The 17,889-nt window shown below is 33.7% G+C and overlaps 2 protein-coding genes across 3 annotated transcripts; both read left to right on the forward strand.

Moving 5' to 3' along the window:
• The first annotated feature begins 1,240 nt into the window (after positions 1–1,240).
• Positions 1,241–7,671, forward strand: LOC107779623 (protein NRT1/ PTR FAMILY 7.1-like). Of its 2 annotated transcripts, none has more exons than XM_016600078.2 (6): positions 1,241–1,493; positions 2,999–3,049; positions 3,594–3,711; positions 4,294–4,511; positions 5,484–6,043; positions 6,541–7,671. In XM_016600078.2, the coding sequence occupies exons 2-6, from the start codon at positions 3,011–3,013 to the stop codon at positions 7,403–7,405; spliced, it is 1,800 nt and encodes a 599-aa protein (XP_016455564.1). In that variant the 5' UTR covers positions 1,241–1,493; positions 2,999–3,010; the 3' UTR covers positions 7,406–7,671. The 2 variants fall into 2 exon arrangements, with proteins under 2 accessions (XP_016455564.1, XP_016455565.1); XM_016600079.2 differs by lacking the exon at positions 1,241–1,493 and adding an exon at positions 2,438–2,566.
• A 4,018-nt stretch (positions 7,672–11,689) lies between these two features.
• On the forward strand, positions 11,690–16,440 carry LOC107779625 (enoyl-[acyl-carrier-protein] reductase [NADH], chloroplastic). The gene is made up of 13 exons (XM_016600080.2): positions 11,690–11,820; positions 13,523–13,801; positions 14,015–14,124; positions 14,219–14,274; positions 14,360–14,444; positions 14,531–14,578; positions 14,893–14,967; positions 15,041–15,152; positions 15,278–15,329; positions 15,436–15,487; positions 15,597–15,654; positions 15,852–15,950; positions 16,056–16,440. Exons 2-13 carry the CDS (start codon positions 13,525–13,527, stop codon positions 16,208–16,210), a joined length of 1,179 nt encoding a protein of 392 aa, XP_016455566.1. The 5' UTR covers positions 11,690–11,820; positions 13,523–13,524; the 3' UTR covers positions 16,211–16,440.
• The last annotated feature ends 1,449 nt before the right edge of the window (positions 16,441–17,889 follow it).

A 17,889-nucleotide genomic window follows, 5' to 3' on the forward strand; every position in this document is an offset into this window, starting at 1 on the left:
AGTGCATAGGAATTGAGCTTGGTATGAGTGGGGAACAACTTAATTAATAGCAGCCTTATCGTAAGATGACTCTATTTTGAAAGGGACTCTTCAAGAGTGATTTGATAAGTCATCGAATTTCCACAGTTAATATGGTGTCCTTATCACATTTTAAATTTCAAACGACCTTAATTACATTATTATAGTATAATTAGCTGAAATCGTGTTCCACTTATATATTTGTCAAACATATAAGATTCGATACATAATCTTTTGACACGTGCATGTAAAAGAATAGTTGACTAAATATAAGTAGATTAATTTATCTAGGACTGCCTAGTAAAATTATCCTCTAAATTAGGCAGTTTCTTTTTTTCTTTCTTTTAGAAAAAATTAATCTTTTGATATTCAGAATTCAAAAAAAAAAGGGAGTAATGCTATCATATCTTGAGAAAATTTAACAACCATACTATGAAAACGTAACAAATTTTTACATTAACTTTCTATAACAAATATAGATTGGCGATCTGCGAAAGATGGTAAATAATATGTTACAGTAATAAAAATACATTAGTAGTGTGAAAATTTTAAGATAATAGGTTAAATTCTAACATAAATTATACTAGAGACGGGGTAGCATATAAGTTATAGGTTCGACCAAACCCATTATACTATTAAATTATGTAACATTAAAGAAAATATTTTATTTGAAACTCTTGAATGCTCTTTATAATTTTTCTCACAATTCTCCAGATCTATATTTATAATAGTAATTGAGAAACCTATCTCAACTAGAAACTGAAAATTTTATTTTTATATAATTCAAACTACAAATGTTAATTAAACATGAATTAAATAAATTTATAAATATCAAATCCTAAATAATTTAGGTATCTACTAGAGACTTTGGATTTATAATAATGTTTTCTCTATTGAATATTACCAAGTTAGTCAAATATATATTTTGAATTTGTTTGATTTGTTTTCACCGTTGGAGGTAGAAAAATTCAAATTTTAGTAGTCAACCAAGTATTTCCGAAGTAGTAGAGTAAAAAGAGTTTTATTAGGAGTTTGTTGCTCAACAGAATTCCAGAATTTACCTCTTAAAACTTTATAAAAAGATAGACGTCACTTCTTATCACTTAATTATCAATCTCTCCATTTTTTTAATTCTCTTCATCCATAATCTTCAAGAATTAGGATTTCTTGTTCGTGTCTTTATATTAATTTCTTTGATTAGTGAAATAATGAGAGGTTTGAAGAACTTTCAAGTGTGAAAATTTCTTGATTTGTCTTCCCTTTGCAAGATTAAGAGTTTTAACATCCTTCTTTTTTTCATTCTCACCATAAATGACAAAAGGTTTTACTAACAATTTTATTAGTATTATTGATATTCCTGAGAGTCAAGTGATTTATCAGTCGGTTCTGACGATTGAGCTTATCGATACACGTTCTTCTCCTTCACCAGAACCCAGTACTATCACGAATTTCTCAGCAACCAAGTTCCGTAAAAGGTTTGAATCTTAATACATTGTGTCGCATTTATAGTGTAAAAATTCTTTCCGCTTTGTGTATACAACTTAAATCCTTTAACAATATATTTTAAAATAAGATTCTTTCTCTTATCTTTGTCAAATCTTATGAATATTAGTATGATGTTATTATTATTACTTAATGGAAATTTCTCAATGTTTGATAGTGTAAACACATATATATAATACTTCACCTACAAGTAAAAATTGCCTGAATATTTACATCCATAGATAGTTTCTTGCTTTTTCTTGATTGACAACAACACCTAAAGTAGAAAAATATAAACAAAGATGTCAAATTGTTTGTCCTATTTTTTATCACTGAAATTGAATATGACATTTATCTAATAAATCTTATTCTTGCTTAGATTTGAGAGTTGGTGAAAAAGTTTCATATGCTATTTTGATTAATGTTGAATACTATGAGATACTGTTTCTATGTAGTCAGTGATGCATGAATTTAAAAAATTAAAGGACCACGAAAAGACATAACTAATGAACCTTGATATAGGAGAGTGTGGAGGTCGAAAATTAGGGTACAATATTAGTAGATAGTCGAGTGTATCCCTTCTCCTTTCTCGTAGTATAGATTCACTTCGATTTCCTTATCATCTTATCTTGATGTTGTCACTGCTTGTTGTTGCTGCTTTTTTTTCTTTACTTGGGCCGAGGGTCTATCGGAAACAACCTATCTATCTTCATAAATTAGGCTAAAGTTTGGTACACACTGACCCTTCCTGGACTCCATTTTTGAAATTTCAGTGGATTTATTATTGGTGTTGTTGAAAAGACAAAACCAATTGATTTAAAGTGAGGAAAAAAATTAGGAAAAAGAATGATTTTCACATAGGTCATGAAATCCACTTTTAAAGGCTTTCAATGAATCTGAAAACTTGTCCTAAATATATTTTTAGATCATTTTGAAAACGACAGTTTGGTTATACTTTCTATATATTGAGCTATTTTCTCTATCAATTTTCATCATTCTTTCACTTGCATGCATATAATTGCTAAGGCAAATATTCATAATATTTCTCTGCAGTCAAGCACTTCTAGTAAGTTTTCTTCTCCCCAAAATGAATTGAGTTCTTTTTTTTACAATTTATACTCAGTACCATATTCTGATTATTTTTCATTTACATGGAAAAACTAATGACTTATGATAGCATCCGCCTTGTTTATATTGACATTATGGACATAATAGCGATTTCAATGCCAAAAATATTCACGATGTTACACAATGTATTAAATATAGACTATGTTGTTTCTTATATATCTTCAGCTAAATAACGAAAAAATATACTTGTCTAAATATAAGTATGTATGTGTATATATATATATATACGCACACACATTGATAGTGTAATGAAAGTGAAGAAACTAAACCTAATTATTAAGATATTTCTTGTTGTGGCTTTTTACTCCCTTTTCGTTATTCTGTAATTTATAGTATAGTATATAATTTGTTTTGCATCTGAATTTTACAGAGATTATCCCAAATGGCAACAATTGTGTCAACTAACGCCATGCAAGTACAGGTTAGGACTGCTTTTATTCATATTATTTTCTCTTTGCATTAGTGAAAGCTTTCATATTGTTAAACTTACGTTGCTCGTATTCTTTAAAAATATCATTATATCGTGTTAGAATCTTTAAAAATGGTATATTTTTTAAGGATCGAACACGAGTACAGTAGCAATATTAAATATATAGTCCGAGCAACATAGATTAGAGCAAATATTATTAGTGGAATTATTGGACTTAATTGGAAGGTACAAATTATCACTTTTAAATAGCTCTATCTTACTTTTCTCTTAGTAAATGGCAGGGCCCAATTTCTCCTTTTAAATATTGGTGGGATTTTCCTTTTTTCATTATTATTATACTTTTAAGGGATTTTTTAATTTAACACGTGCTTTTCATTGCACACGTTCATATATATGACTATTCACAAAATAAAATAAAATAAGAACAATTATTAAAAGGATGGAAAAAATGGAAATAAGAACAATTATTAAAAGGATGGAAAAAATGGACACTGTTAACCTAATTATTAATATTTTCTTTCCTTTTTTGGCACAGACAAATGAAAAGAATTCAGCTGGAGTGAAAAATGGCTTCAAGCAGAAAGTTATCATCAAGCTTAAAGTCCTTAGAAGCAAAAAAACTGGAGGATGGTATTCAGCATTTCTTTGTTTAGGTATATTTACATTAAATTAAATTAAATTAAATCTAATGGTATAATTTCCTATTAAAGTAAATGTTGCGCGGACTTCCCAAATATGTTGTCGCATCCATATTGGATTTATGTGGGATTTGACACGCATCTATTCGATGTTATCAAAGGCATGCTTAAGCCCTAAATCGAAGCTCAAAACAGGTTGGGCGTTTCGCCTCGCTTAGCGGGAGTTTTAGTGTTATCATCAAGGCTCTAAGACATACTTTTCCTTGTCAATGAGTGTAATCCTAAAGAGTCGACACTAAACAATGAATCGTAAAAAATATTCAATTTTTTTGTTCATATATTTGGTGTTCATGCTTATAGGTATTAGTCTCGGACTACACATACGCATTTGTAGTTTTTTTTTCAAATTGCGCTTTTCTTCATCAAAGCCTACGCTTTGTTTGCGCTTTGCGCTTAAAGCCCTAACAAACCTTCTAGTTTTTTTTTGCGCTTTTCGCCTTTGATAATACTTCATTTTTCTGCATTTTTGAATAGTCTGAGCAACATAAAAGTGGAACTATTGGCTAATGATCTATTTTTATATTTTGGTGGTTGCAGTAAACCAAGGATTAGCAACACTAGCATTCTTTGGTGTTGGGGTGAACTTAGTACTGTTCTTAGTCAGAGTGTTGGGACAAGATAATGCAACTGCAGCTAACAATGTCAGCAAATGGACTGGAACTGTTTATTTGTGTTCCCTTTTGGGAGCTTTCATCAGTGACTCTTACTGGGGTCGTTTTCTCACTTGTGCCATCTTTCAGCTTATTCTCCTCCTGGTAATTAAATATATTATGAGTAAACTTTTTATTTTATCCATAACGATAAGTTGTTGTAGTTATAGGAATATCATCTCACATGTTTAAGATCACAAGTTATAAGCTATGTTGTTCGGACTTTTCAAAAGTATCGTCCAGTACATGTCCGATCCTCATCCGACATGGGTGCGGCATCACTATTGGAAAGTGCGTGCAACATAGGTTATAAGTGTATTTTTGAATATCCTGACACTTGTTTAAGGATCACAAATTTATTAAGCTATGTTGTTCGGATTCTTCAAAAATATCGTCCGGTGCGTGTCGGATCCTCATTCGACATAAATGCGACATTGTTGTTGAAGAGTCCGTGCAACATAGGTTATAAGGATATTTTTGATGTGTCAAAAGTCTTTTTTTTCTTTCATAAATTATGGTCGCACTCAATAGTGCCATATAAAATGGAATGGGATAATACTAGATCTAAAACTAGTTAGGGCAAAGTTTCTTTTCTAAACAGAGGATATCTATATATACAATAGTTATTATCATCGTTATGAATTTAACTTATATAGACTACTGATAATGTAAAGAGAAATTTACGCTACCAGATCGTTTAAAACATAACTACGTCGTGTATACTAAGTAGAATTACTTACTTAGAAAATAAGGTAGATAACTAGCTATAATATGAGAAGAGGGGCCTTGGAGCAACAGTAAAGTTATCTCCGTGTGACCTATAGGTCACGGGATCGAGCCATGGAATCAGCCACTCATGCTTGTATCAGGATAGGCTGCCTACACCACAACCTTTGGGGTGCGACTCTTCCTCGGACCTCGCGTAAACGCGGGATGCCTCGTGCACCGGGCTGCCCCTTTTAACCTACTATAACATGACTGATCACATATATCGTGCAGAACTCTTTTACATCGTCTGTGTATATAAATTAAATCCCATGCATTGTTACTAACTAACTTGATATGTGATTAAATCAGGGATTGGTGATCATGTCAATTACTTCTTGGATTTTCTTGATCAAACCTAATGGATGTGGAGATGGAATACTGAATTGTGTACCCCCATCTCCTCTTGGCACTGCATTATTTTACTTAGCCATTTATTTAGTGGCTCTTGGCTATGGTGGTCATCAACCTACAATTGCAACATTTGGATCTGATCAATTTGATGAGGCAAATCCTAAAGAAAAAATCTCAAGAGCAGCTTATTTTGGATACTTTTACTTTGCACTTAATGCTGGATCTTTGATTTCCAATACTATTTTGGTATATTATGAAGATGGTGGTAAATGGACTCTTGGTTTTTGGGCTTCTACTGCTGCTGCACTTTTGGGCTTGTTCATTTTCTTGTTGGGTACTCCTGGTTATAAGTATGTTAAATCCTTTGGTAATCCTTTGCCACGTGTCGCTCAAGTATTCGTCGCCGCGGTTCGTAAATGGCGTGTGGCTAATGTTGAAGGGGAAGAACTATATGAAGTTGATGGATCAGAATCAAGCATTAAAGGAACTCGGAAGATCCTTCATAGTAATGATTTCAAGTGAGTTGTTCTGATCCTTCGATCCATATTATCTGTTTTTTAAGATTTTTTATTACTCGTACAAAAGACATTTAAAAACTTTTAGTATATAGTCAGACATCTCTATAACAGTATCCCTATAAAATAGTCATTCACTATAGAAATCAAGTTTTTCTCGGAACCAATATATGTGTTATGTTATAATATATGTCCTCTATAACAACACTTCACTATATCCAGCCTTGAAACAAATAAGACTGTTATCGAGAATTTGACTTTATATAATATCTTCAGTGTCCAGGCTAGAGCTTGTGTGCGTATCGACTATTCCATTAGATATATATTATATCCCACTAGTATTTCTAAGTAACTATAATCACCAAATTCACCTTTTCTATCTTTGCTAGAATTTGAACTTCGGTCACATGGTTTTCATCCACTTTATTGACCGTTCGATTACATTCTTAGGTAATTTTAGTGTTTAATAACTTCTTATTTTGCCTTGAAAATTTGTCCAGAAAACTAGACAAGGCAGCAATAGTGACAGAAGAAGATAGACAAAGACCAGCATTTAACCCTTGGAGATTATGCACAATCACACAAGTTGAAGAAGCAAAATGCATCATAAGAATGTGTCCAATTTGGCTATGCACAATAATGTATTCTGTTATATTTACACAAATGGCCTCTTTATTTGTCGAACAAGGTGAGGTTATGGATGCAACAATTGGCCATTTTCGCCTCCCAGCCGCGAGTATGTCAGCATTTGATATATGTAGTGTGTTAGCCTGTACATTTCTGTATAGGTTTATGGTCGTACCATTGGCTGGGAAAATAAGTGGAAATCCAAAAGGATTAACCGAACTTCAAAGAATGGGAGTTGGATTAGTTATCGGTATGTTATCTATGGTTGCAGCTGGCGTAACAGAAATTTACAGACTTAAACACGTAATCCCTGGAAAAGAAGCAAGTTCACTAAGTATTTTTTGGCAAATTCCACAATATATTCTTGTTGGTGCCTCAGAAGTTTTTATGTATGTTGGACAACTTGAATTTTTCAATGGACAAGCACCAGATGGAATTAAAAGTTTAGGGAGTTCACTTTGTATGGCATCAATGTCACTTGGGAATTATGTTAGTAGTATGCTTGTGAATATGGTTATGACAATAACAGCAAGAGGAGAAAGACATGGTTGGATACCTGAGAATTTGAATAATGGACATATTGATAGGTTTTATTTCTTGCTATTTGGTTTGGCTTTGGTTGATTTGTTTGCATTTGTGGTGTTTGCAAAATGGTATAAAGGTATTCAACATGAAGGAAGTGATGAATCTTGCACAAAGGAGGGGGTAAAAGAGAGTCAAGTGCTTGATAAAGTTTGATTATCAGAACAAGGACAGGACAGCTCGCTGCACAAAATATTTTGCGTTTTCGCAAGGTCCGGGGAAAAACCGCACCTCAAGGGGTGTGATATAGGTAGCCTACCCTAATACAAACATCTATGGTTGATTCCACGGTTATTGGAGGAAAGTGATAAAGAAATTTAAGTGCTCTCATTTCTATGGTTTTTTTTTATAATTTTAGAATAATGTAGTTTTGTTAGTGAAATAAACTGAAGCATAATCCTTTTATGTGATTATTTTAAGGACATGACTGCTTCTAATTTTCTATATTATTGCTTGAATTTCCATTTATGTGTTTGGATTTTCCATTAAAGTTCAATTCAGAAAGTGTTCACTGGTGCTATACTTGCAATTACACATTTCTATGCTTTAATAATTTTTTATGTATGATAAATTCTCGTTAAATTATAAATTGGAAAATAAAAAGCTAAGTAATATAACCAGTGAAGATTCTTAGGAAAATCCAATTAACATGCGACAGAAAATTTATTTTTGTGGTCTTTTATAAAGCTGCATATTTATTTTTTCAAATTACATGTCTTTGTCGAAATCATTATATAAAGTTGTATACAAAAACGAAGTTTTAAGTTGACCTATATAATCTTGGAGTGGATATCCTTCTCATTTCTCTCTCTCTATTTTTTCATTTCTAATAGATGGAGATGTTGCTCTGATTTGCAAATAGTAGGATGATACTTCCCCAAAACATATTATAAACCTCGTATATGATGATTGATGACAAATCAGAAATTGCTTAGCATAAGATTATTAAGCACAGACTAAAGGGCAATTTTAATATGTCTTCGGTTCTCCGTGTAGATGGAGCCGGAATTTGAAATTTATGAATTCTTTCTAAACCTTTTAGATTTCACTAAATTATTAATTTGTATATATTATTTGAAAGTTTAGCAGCGGCTTCAAATTCTGACATAAAACTTTAAAATTCTAGCGCGGGGTTATTTTGTACAAATAGCACGGTATAGCCAGTTTTCGGACTGGTCATTCAAAAATAGCTAGCGTTTACGAAGTCAATGAAAAATAGCCACTATTTTGCTGCAACAGAGACCGATCCAACATAATATACTGGAGTTCGGTGTACCTGTGTATGAACTCCAGAATATTATGCTGGACCGGTATACTTTGTTGACTCTAGTATAATATACTGGAGATTGGAGCACCGGTGCTCCAAACTCCAGTATATTATACTGGACAATTATACTTGCTGGAACTCCAGTATATTATGCTAGAGTTCTAGTGTACTTATGTTGGAACTCCATCATATTATGCTGAAGTTCCAGCATACTTATCCTAAAATTCCAGTATAATATGTTGGAGTTCAAGCATACTTATGCTGGAACTCCAGTATAATATATTGGCGTATTTTCCGGGTTTTGAACAATGTTTTCGCTCAGATTTATCTTTACATGAAAAGTGTCTAAATGTCGATTACGTTTGAAACCGGGCTATTTTTGAACGACCAGTCGTAAATCCGGCTATTTTTTAATTTCTCATTAAATTTTTTCTCATTACACAAACGGCCATTCTTATGGATGTTATTTAGGGATGAAAGAATTACAGGAAAATACACTTGACTTCACACCATAACAAAAAATGGCTCATATTTTTAAATTTTACCCGACCTAGCCCATATTGTATATATTTTGAAAGCACTAGCAATTTCAAAATCTGTTTTCTTACAACCATTGCTTCTAAAAGCTATGGAGTTAAATCTATGTTCTCACAATCATTGCTTTCACTCTCTTTACTTCTCACATCTTCTACATATGCTTCAAGGGGTCGTCCACCATTACTGCTTCTTCCCTGTATCATGTGGTTGCAATGTAAGAAAATTGAAGATTCAACATTCCACCATTGAACGCCATTCAAATCTTTGCTTTCAAAAATAAGATTTTTTAAGTTTGTTAGTTGTTTGGATTGGATGTTGTTCCAATTGATTGAAAATATCAAAAGGAGTTCAAAATTTAAATTTGAAGTGATTTGGTGTAGATTTGAGCAAGATTTGAGTTAAATTTCAGAAAAAAACGCAAGGAAGAAGACGAAGTTAGTTTTTTGTATAATTATGTATAATCTTGTATAATAGTGGATATGAGTGTATAAACACATCTTATACACAATTATACATTTTTATATACCTTTATACAAGCGTCTGTAGACGAACTTCTTCCACGATTTTCAGTTGCAATTCTTGTTCAAAATCAGTCCAAATCTCCATTAAATGACTTCAAATTTTATATGCAACCTCTTTATACTATTTCTAACAATTCTAGATCATACACACTCCAAATTTCTCACAAAATCAAATTCGAAATCTAAACCCACATATTTAAGCTTGTTAAAAATCTAATTTTCACCACCCAAATGGATTTGGTTTCTTGAACTAATATTTGGGTTACAGTTACTGATTCAAAAATTAACTTAAAAGCTTGAGCAATCTTTTTTAAAAATTAAATAGTAATTTTGAGAACTTATAGGAGTTGGATGTTGATCTTAGCCTATTATTTTTGGGTTAGTTGATTGTAAATTAAAATATGGGCTATAAAATTGAAAAGTAGGGATAAGATTAGAAATGAAGATATTCGAGATAAGGTGGGTGTGGCCCCCATGGAGGACAAGATGCGGGAAGCAAGACTCAGATGGTTCGGGCACATTCAGAGGAGGAACACTGATGCACCGGTGAGAAGGTGTGAACGACTGGCGGTGGTGGGTACGAGGAGAGGTAGAGGGAGACCTAAGAAGTATTGGGGAGAGGTGATCAGGCAGGATATGGCGCGACTTAGGGTTACTGAGGACATGGCCCTAAACAGGGAATTGTGGAGATCGAGCATTAAGGTTGTAGGTTAGGGGAAATTGTGATGTCTTTTTTACAGCGCACTAGAGTGAGACTAGCCAGTTAGGAATTAGTCTTAGAATGCTATTGATCAACTATTGATGATGGGCTTTATCTTCTGTGTATTAATACCTTACATCTTTCTCGTATTTCATATATCTCTTATATTGTTGTTACTTTGTTTTTTATGGAATTTTGTGTTATGTTATGAATTTTACGGTATTTTATGTTGTTTTATTATGAGTCTATTGATAGTACTAATATAGTATCTCTTGTTGCCTCTTTGAGCGGAGGGTCTCCTGGAAACAGCCTCTCTGCCCCTCGGGGTAGAGGTAAGGTCTGCGTACATATTACCCTCCCCAGACCCCACTTGTGGGATTACACTGGGTTGTTGTTATTGTTGTTGTTGTAGGATATTTGTATCTTGAAAAGTTGAATCAAGACTCATTGGTTAATTCTTAAATAGCATCCCTTTAGACAGGCTACTTGGTATAATTTCTACCATAATTTCGGGACAAGTGCACATATAGTCATTATGAGTGATGCTATTTAGAGATTAACCAGTACTTATTTTGTCCTGAAATTTTAAACTAAAAATATTAATTTTAGGACAAGTCAAAATATTTTTATCCCGAAAATTTGAACTGAAAAATTGAAATTCAGGACACACGACTAATTCTTAAATAGCAGCCCTTTAGACGGGCTACCTGGTGTCATTTCTACCATAATTTCTTGGGTGAAATTCAAAAATAGTCAGATTTACAAGTGGTAATTGAAAAATAGGCATAGTTTCAAAAGTAATCAAAATTTATCCACTTTTCATATAAAGATAAATCTGAACGAAAATACTCTTCAAAATCCAAAAAATATTCCAGCATAATATACTGGAGTTCCGGCATAATATACTAGAGTTCCAATATAATATATCGGACTTCCAGTACAACATAATATACTAGAGTTCTAGCATAATATAGTGGACTTCCAACATAATATACTGGAATTACAGTATAATATACTGGACTTCCAACATAATATAGTGGAGTTTCAGTATAATATACTGGTCCAGCATAATATGTTGGAAGTTCATAAACAGGTGTTCCAATCTCCAGTATATTATGCCGGAACTTTCCATGTGTTGGAGTTCCAGCATAACATGCTGGAAGTTCATATATAGGTTCACCAATCTCCAGTATATTATGCTGGAACTCTCCATGTTACAGTAAAATAGTGGCTATTTTTCAATAACTTTGTAAACGCTGGCTATTTTTCAGTTACAAGTCTGCAAACTGACTAGCCCGTGCTATTTTCACTAGTTTACTGCTTTCAGATATTAAAACCCAACAACGATCTAAGCCCAGTAACATTATAGGCCCATAAATACTAGGCCCAGTTATTTCCCCGACTCCATTTCCGTCTTTAAAGACTCCAACAGACAACAACTACTACTGTTAATGCTGACTCAATTCCTCTCCAAAGGATAGCAACAAAAACCAAAAACCCCTTATACCCACAATTCTGTCAACTATTTTCGCATTCTTTATTCAAGGTTCATATCTTTCTTATTACGCTCTTCTTCTTCTTCATAATTACTTCAAATGATTAAAGTTTCAGTTTTTACTGCTTATCTTTTTTTCTGGGTATTGGTTTCTTGAAATATGCTTAATTTTGGCTGCATTTGGTATAAACATCAGTCTGAACTTTGTGTTATGTTTTAAAGTTTTCATCTTTGAGGGTTTAATTATGTAGTAATTCAAATGTGTACAAGTTTCAGTTTTTACTGCCTATCTTTTTCTGGGTAATTGAAATTATACTTAATTTTGGCTGCATTTGGTATAATCATTAGCCTAAAGTTTGTTTTATGTTTAAATATTTCATCTTTACTGGGTTTAATTATGTAGTAATTTAAATGTGTACAAGTCTCAGTTTTTACTGCTTATCTTTTTTTCGGTATTTGCTGCTTGAAATTATACTTAATTTTGGCTGCATTTGGAACAAAACTGAGCTTAAGAATGTGTGGTGTGTTCTAAAATTTTCATTTTTAAGTGTTTAATTATGTAGTTTCTGGGGAATGTAAGTCCATGCCATGGGTCTGTTTGGATGAGATGCTTGTCAAGAACTTTACCGTTATTAGTATGCTTAAATATTTTTTTTTCTAGTTATGGTCTTGGTTGTATGTTTTGACGGGTGATGGAAATAGGCGGATCCAGGATTTAGACTCTATAAGTTCAACCTTTAAGGTTATTAGCATTGAACCCCTCGTATTTTTAAAGTTATGGGTCCATATCAGCTAATTGTTACACGTTTAGTGAATCTTTACACATAAATTTATGTCCGTGCCGAAAATATTGGGTTCAGATGAATCTGAGAACAATATGCTGAATCCGCCTCTGGTGATGGAGGGTGGAGTGTAGGGAGATGATTTGGTCACTGGTGTAGAGATTTGTGTACAATATATAGTGTTTATTGGTAGCTAGAAGATTGAAAAATACAAACAAAAAGAGAGAAGAACTACTACATGCACGAGATGTAGTGCTTGGTTTCTGATTTGTATGAATGAGATATTGAGATCTAAAGTCTTTCATTATTGCAGTTGTTGCTCTTGACGTAATTAAGAGAACTATTACTTCGGTTTCCTACAATGGAAAGAAATAAAGAATTTTGAAATGTTAATGTGCTGTTGGTGTTAGCTGCAATCTATTTAGGTTTACGTATCCAATTTCATCTTCTTTTCTTTAACTAAAAAAACAGAAAAATGACTAGGATATGTAACATATGATGGCAGATGATATATATTTAGGTGTATGTATCCTGTTTCATTATTATTTTTGTTTTATTTAAGGCAAGAAAGAGGTAGTATTTGCACGAAGCGCTAAAAACAGAACATGGGTTCAAATGAGCTGATTTTACTTTGGTTTTGAGAAAAGGAGCTTAGCTGTGGGAGTTCCAGGATTTTTACTTTTTCATATTTCTGGAATTTGAAGAAATAAGGCTAGTGATTTAGCTAACTGCTATGTTTTTTTGTATTTCTATCATCAAATGAACTGGCTGCTTTTAATAAAAGATTTGAAGGTTTAATGTGCTATTGATGTAAGAGAATTAAGATCAGAATTGTCCGAGATGAAAACTGCAGCTCGCTTTACATTACGTTTCTTTATAAACCTACATACAACTTGTACATTTCTGAATTTACTTGTGAAAATGTAAGGTTGTAGCTTTCTGAGTGATACCGTTATGCTTTTGTCTGCTAGAAATGGCAGCAAGTGCAGCTTCAAGCTTCCAAATAACGATAGCTAGGCCATCCATATTCTCTACTAAAAGAATTTCCAGTGTCTGCTCAACAAAGTTTTGTGCTGACACTAGAAAACAGTCATGGAATAGACTTGCTAGTAGCTGTCAAGTTTCATCCACTCAGAATTTTTGGCGCAATTTCACATCTACGTCTCAAAAGTTAGAGAAAGTTGTCACCAAGGCAAAATCGGAAGCTGATGGAAGCAAGGCTGCCTCTGGGCTGCCGATTGATTTGAAAGGTCAGGTTGTTTTGAATTTTTAATTTTCAAAAGCTTTTCTAGATTTTGTGTGGTTTTAGATCTTAGCAGTGCATGGAAGAGATGGTGGATGTTCTCTGCCGATCAACTTTTTTTTTTCTCCTACTCCCCCCACCAAAAAAAAAAAAACTTGGGATCTCCATTTTATTGGTAAAAAAAGAAACTTGAGATCTCCATTTTAAATGCTGTTTGCAGGTAAAAGGGCATTTATAGCTGGTATAGCTGATGATAATGGATACGGGTGGGCTATTGCTAAGTCCCTGGCTGCTGCAGGAGCTGAAATTCTAGTTGGAACCTGGGTTCCGGTAAGTGAAATTTACAATTTCTTGTTGGATTTTAGCTTGAAATCTCTGTATATATATATTCAATCATTTTGATGTTTTACATTTCTTTAAACAGGCCTTAAACATTTTCGAAACAAGTCTGCGACGTGGGAAGTTTGATGAATCACGCGTGTTAGAGTCTAAACTTGTGATTACTTTGTACCACTGCAGAAAATAGGCTTTATAACTAACCTCCCATTAAATGCATCTTTGTCAGTTTGCCAGATGGTTCTTTGATGGAGATTACAAAAGTATACCCCTTGGATGCTGTTTTTGACAGTCTTGAGGATGTACCCGAAGATGTAATGTTAAAACATATAGTTGTGTGAAATTTTTTTGTAGTGTTTCATTGGAATCTTCCTAAACTGTATATATTCTAACCATGCAGATAAAATCAAATAAGCGTTATGCTGGTTCTTCCAAGTGGACAGTTTCGGTATGAAGTCCTTCCTATTCGCACTTGCTTGTGCATGCTGAACAAAATGAGTGACTCTTGTTGGTGTGGCTCGCTATTCTTAAGAACTAGATTTGGACATTCAATTAGCGTAACTACCATGGTTATTATTAATACTTGCCCTAAACAAATTAAAAATATCCGTTTTTCTTATCTCTGGACCTGGTAGTTTCATGTTTGTGTTGGTAATCATTTTAGGCCAGTATCAACTATCAAGACATCTTCATCTTCCTGATATTAATTGTTATGTCCTCTAAAGTTGGTGTATCTCAGTTTCATATTTCTCTTGTTTATAGGAAGCTGCAGAATCTGTTAAGGAGGATTTTGGCAGCATCGACATTCTTGTACATTCACTTGCTAATGGGCCAGAGGTATCACCTTTTGAGATTATAAATCAGTGCTTCTTCATTTGTGATCTTTCTTATTAAATCATTCAACCTTTAGGTGACTAAACCTCTTTTGGAGACAACGAGGAAAGGATACCTTGCGGCAATATCAGCATCAAGTTATTCCTATGTATCTTTACTAAAGCATTTCCTTCCAATTATGAACCCAGGCATGTATTTAGTTTGGCATTTATTTTATGTATTTCCTTTCGTTTCTTGTTCCTTGTTTGTCCATCTATACATTTATGTACTTCCCCAAAATGTTCCTTTGAAATGAATGATGATTTTATAACAGGTGGTTCTTCAATTTCTCTGACCTATATTGCGTCTGAGAGGATAATTCCAGGGTACACATTAGTCTTTCTCTCGTCTTGCTTTATTCTTTAGATGATATACTCTTAAATTTTAAATTTGTCGCTAGAGGAGTCACCCAGTGAAATATATCATGCGCAGATATGGAGGAGGTATGAGTTCTGCCAAAGCAGCACTCGAGAGTGACACCAGAGTGAGTTGTGACAAGAGGAGAAACTATATGGTTTTCTCCCCTTGAATATCTAATATCCACCCTATTTGATTGCTTCTTATCATTGAAAGGAGTCATTCTAATGATGTAGGTGCTTGCTTTCGAGGCCGGAAGAAAAAAGAAAGTTAGGGTGAACACAATATCTGCCGGTATGTGACCATTTATTGTCGTTTGGGTTATGATTTCCTCTATATGATAACACCTCAACCAAGTTATAGAATAACCTCGGAAGTCTACTAGGAAGCGAAGCAACCACTACTCAGCCTTTTGTTCCAACTCACTTCTTTATATAATGTTCCTTTCATGTAAATTCTTTTATTGACAAGAGAAACATATCTCTATCCAGGCCCGTTAAGAAGTCGAGCTGCAAAAGCAATTGGTTTCATAGATATGATGATAGACTACTCCATAGCCAATGCACCTCTACAGAAAGAATTATCAGCAGGTAAATCATCCACACAAGTTATTTTCTCACTAAAAGTGTTTACTTTACACTCTCTCCCTTGTCTTACTTTGCTCTTAATATACCTTTTGGAAAAACTTGCCATAGATGAAGTAGGAAATACAGCTGCATTCCTAGCATCGCCTCTGGCTTCAGCGATTACGGGTGCTGTTATATACGTTGACAACGGTTTGAACGCAATGGGTGTGGGAATCGACAGTCCTTTATTTAAAGAGCTCAACATTCCCAAGAGCGAGGAATAGAAGATATTATGTTCTACTTGAATTTGTATTTGTGTACTAGTCATTGTGTATTTTTTGAACTTGTTATGGTCAGAGCCAAGAATGGCTTGGCCAGCGGCCTTCACGAAATCAACTGTTGTGTGATTGATATTTTATAGAGTAAATAGAAGTAATGAGTTTCCAGTAATTATCTTTCACTAGGTCCCTAACCATATTTGCTGAAATAAAACTTTATTCTCTTTTTCTTTTGTTGATAACTTGCCATTATGTCCTAGTTGCTACTTGTGTAGGCACATTTTAATACACATTGAGGCTTGAAAAAAATAAAATATTTTGTGTAGGCACATTCTAATCCACATTGAGGCTTGAAAAAGTAATATATTTTGTCTAGGATGATTCAGCCAAAAATAGTAGTAACAATTTGAAGCAGAGAATATGTGTTTACGTTTGCGCCAAGGCTTTGGTTCAGTGGTAGTACATTGTGATATGTGGATTTAGCGCCCGTCACGAGTTTGAACTCTACCTCTGGACAAGCCTAATATTTAAGTGGAGAAGGGGTTATGAATTAGTCTATTATCCTCTTAGTTTCAAATCGTGCACCAGTCGTTCCTTGGGATTTTTCGATGGTAATTTGTCGGTTATCAAAAAAAGGATAGCTTGGTGCACTAAGCTTCCCTTTATGTGCGGGGTCCGGAAAAAGGTCGGACCACAAGGGTCTATCGTACGCAGTCTTACCCTGCATTTCTACAAGAGGCTGTTTCCGCGGCTCGAACCCGTGACCTCCTGGTCATATGACAACAACTTTACAAGTTACGTCAATGCTCTCCTTCTCGGTTATCAAAAAGAAAAGAAAAAAACACGTGCATACTTTTTTGCCATTGTAACTTCATATTTTGGGCTAAATTTAACTATATTGTTCTGATGAGCTCAAAGCTATTGGGTCCTCTCATTACTTTATAGCTAATTAGCTTTCAGCTTTTTAGTGGCCTTTATTTGCATCTACTTTCAAATGCTTGTCAAAGAAATAAGAACCATATGAACTAAAATTTCATATGAAAAGTGCAATTATTTTCAAATATTAATTATATCATACAAAATGGAAAGAAAGTAACAAGAGATGGCAGAAAGTTCAAAATAAAACAATACTCCCTCTGTCTCATATTAACAGTCATAATTACGTAAAAATTGCACGAGGCGCCCTATTTGGTCGTCCTATTTAACTTATACCCATTTTTTTAAAGTTTTAATTTGTACCCACTTTTTAAACAACTTTAGCCCCCTTTCTCCTCCTCCTTCTCCTCCTCAAAGTTATATCCGCCCTCAATCACTAGGCCTGGAACATTGACAAGGCTGAAGGGATGCTTGACAAACTCGCCATCTTAATTTCCGCAAACCTTTTCACCACTTGGCAAAAGCAGACAACTTCGTAATACTTGCATGAACTATTAATACTAGTACTAATTTTTATACTCCGGCTCTTACTACCCAAGGGAGTGAAATTTTCCTTTTCTACAAGGAATTGAAAATTTATAACGAGTGAGATCCTTGAAATAGTAGATGACTTTTTAGATTTTGTTTTGGTATGGTGTTTTGAAAGAAAAAAAGAATCATTAAAATCTTGAGGAAACAAGAAAAACCAAAACCAAGTTAGATAAAAAGAATCATATTAGAAGTTCGTCAGTTACAAACAAATACTTCAG

This window comes from Nicotiana tabacum, chromosome 18 (genome assembly GCF_000715075.1).
Source record: "Nicotiana tabacum cultivar K326 chromosome 18, ASM71507v2, whole genome shotgun sequence".
Classification (NCBI taxonomy): domain Eukaryota; kingdom Viridiplantae; phylum Streptophyta; class Magnoliopsida; order Solanales; family Solanaceae; genus Nicotiana; species Nicotiana tabacum.

What these genes read in the sequence shown, in the direction of transcription:
- LOC107779623 (XM_016600078.2), top strand. Translation starts at nt 3,011, where the DNA reads ATGGCAACAATTGTGTCAACTAACGCCATGCAAGTACAG. An exon ending in TTCAGCATTTCTTTGTTTAG is followed by an intron (nt 3,712 to 4,293) that starts GTATATTTACAT and finishes TGGTGGTTGCAG; the next exon opens with TAAACCAAGGATTAGCAACA. An exon ending in CTTCATAGTAATGATTTCAA is followed by an intron (nt 6,044 to 6,540) that starts GTGAGTTGTTCT and finishes AAATTTGTCCAG; the next exon opens with AAAACTAGACAAGGCAGCAA.
- LOC107779625 (XM_016600080.2), top strand. Translation starts at nt 13,525, where the DNA reads ATGGCAGCAAGTGCAGCTTCAAGCTTCCAAATAACGATAGCTAGGCCA. An exon ending in GCTGCCGATTGATTTGAAAG is followed by an intron (nt 13,802 to 14,014) that starts GTCAGGTTGTTT and finishes TGCTGTTTGCAG; the next exon opens with GTAAAAGGGCATTTATAGCT. An exon ending in ACAGAAAGAATTATCAGCAG is followed by an intron (nt 15,951 to 16,055) that starts GTAAATCATCCA and finishes AACTTGCCATAG; the next exon opens with ATGAAGTAGGAAATACAGCT.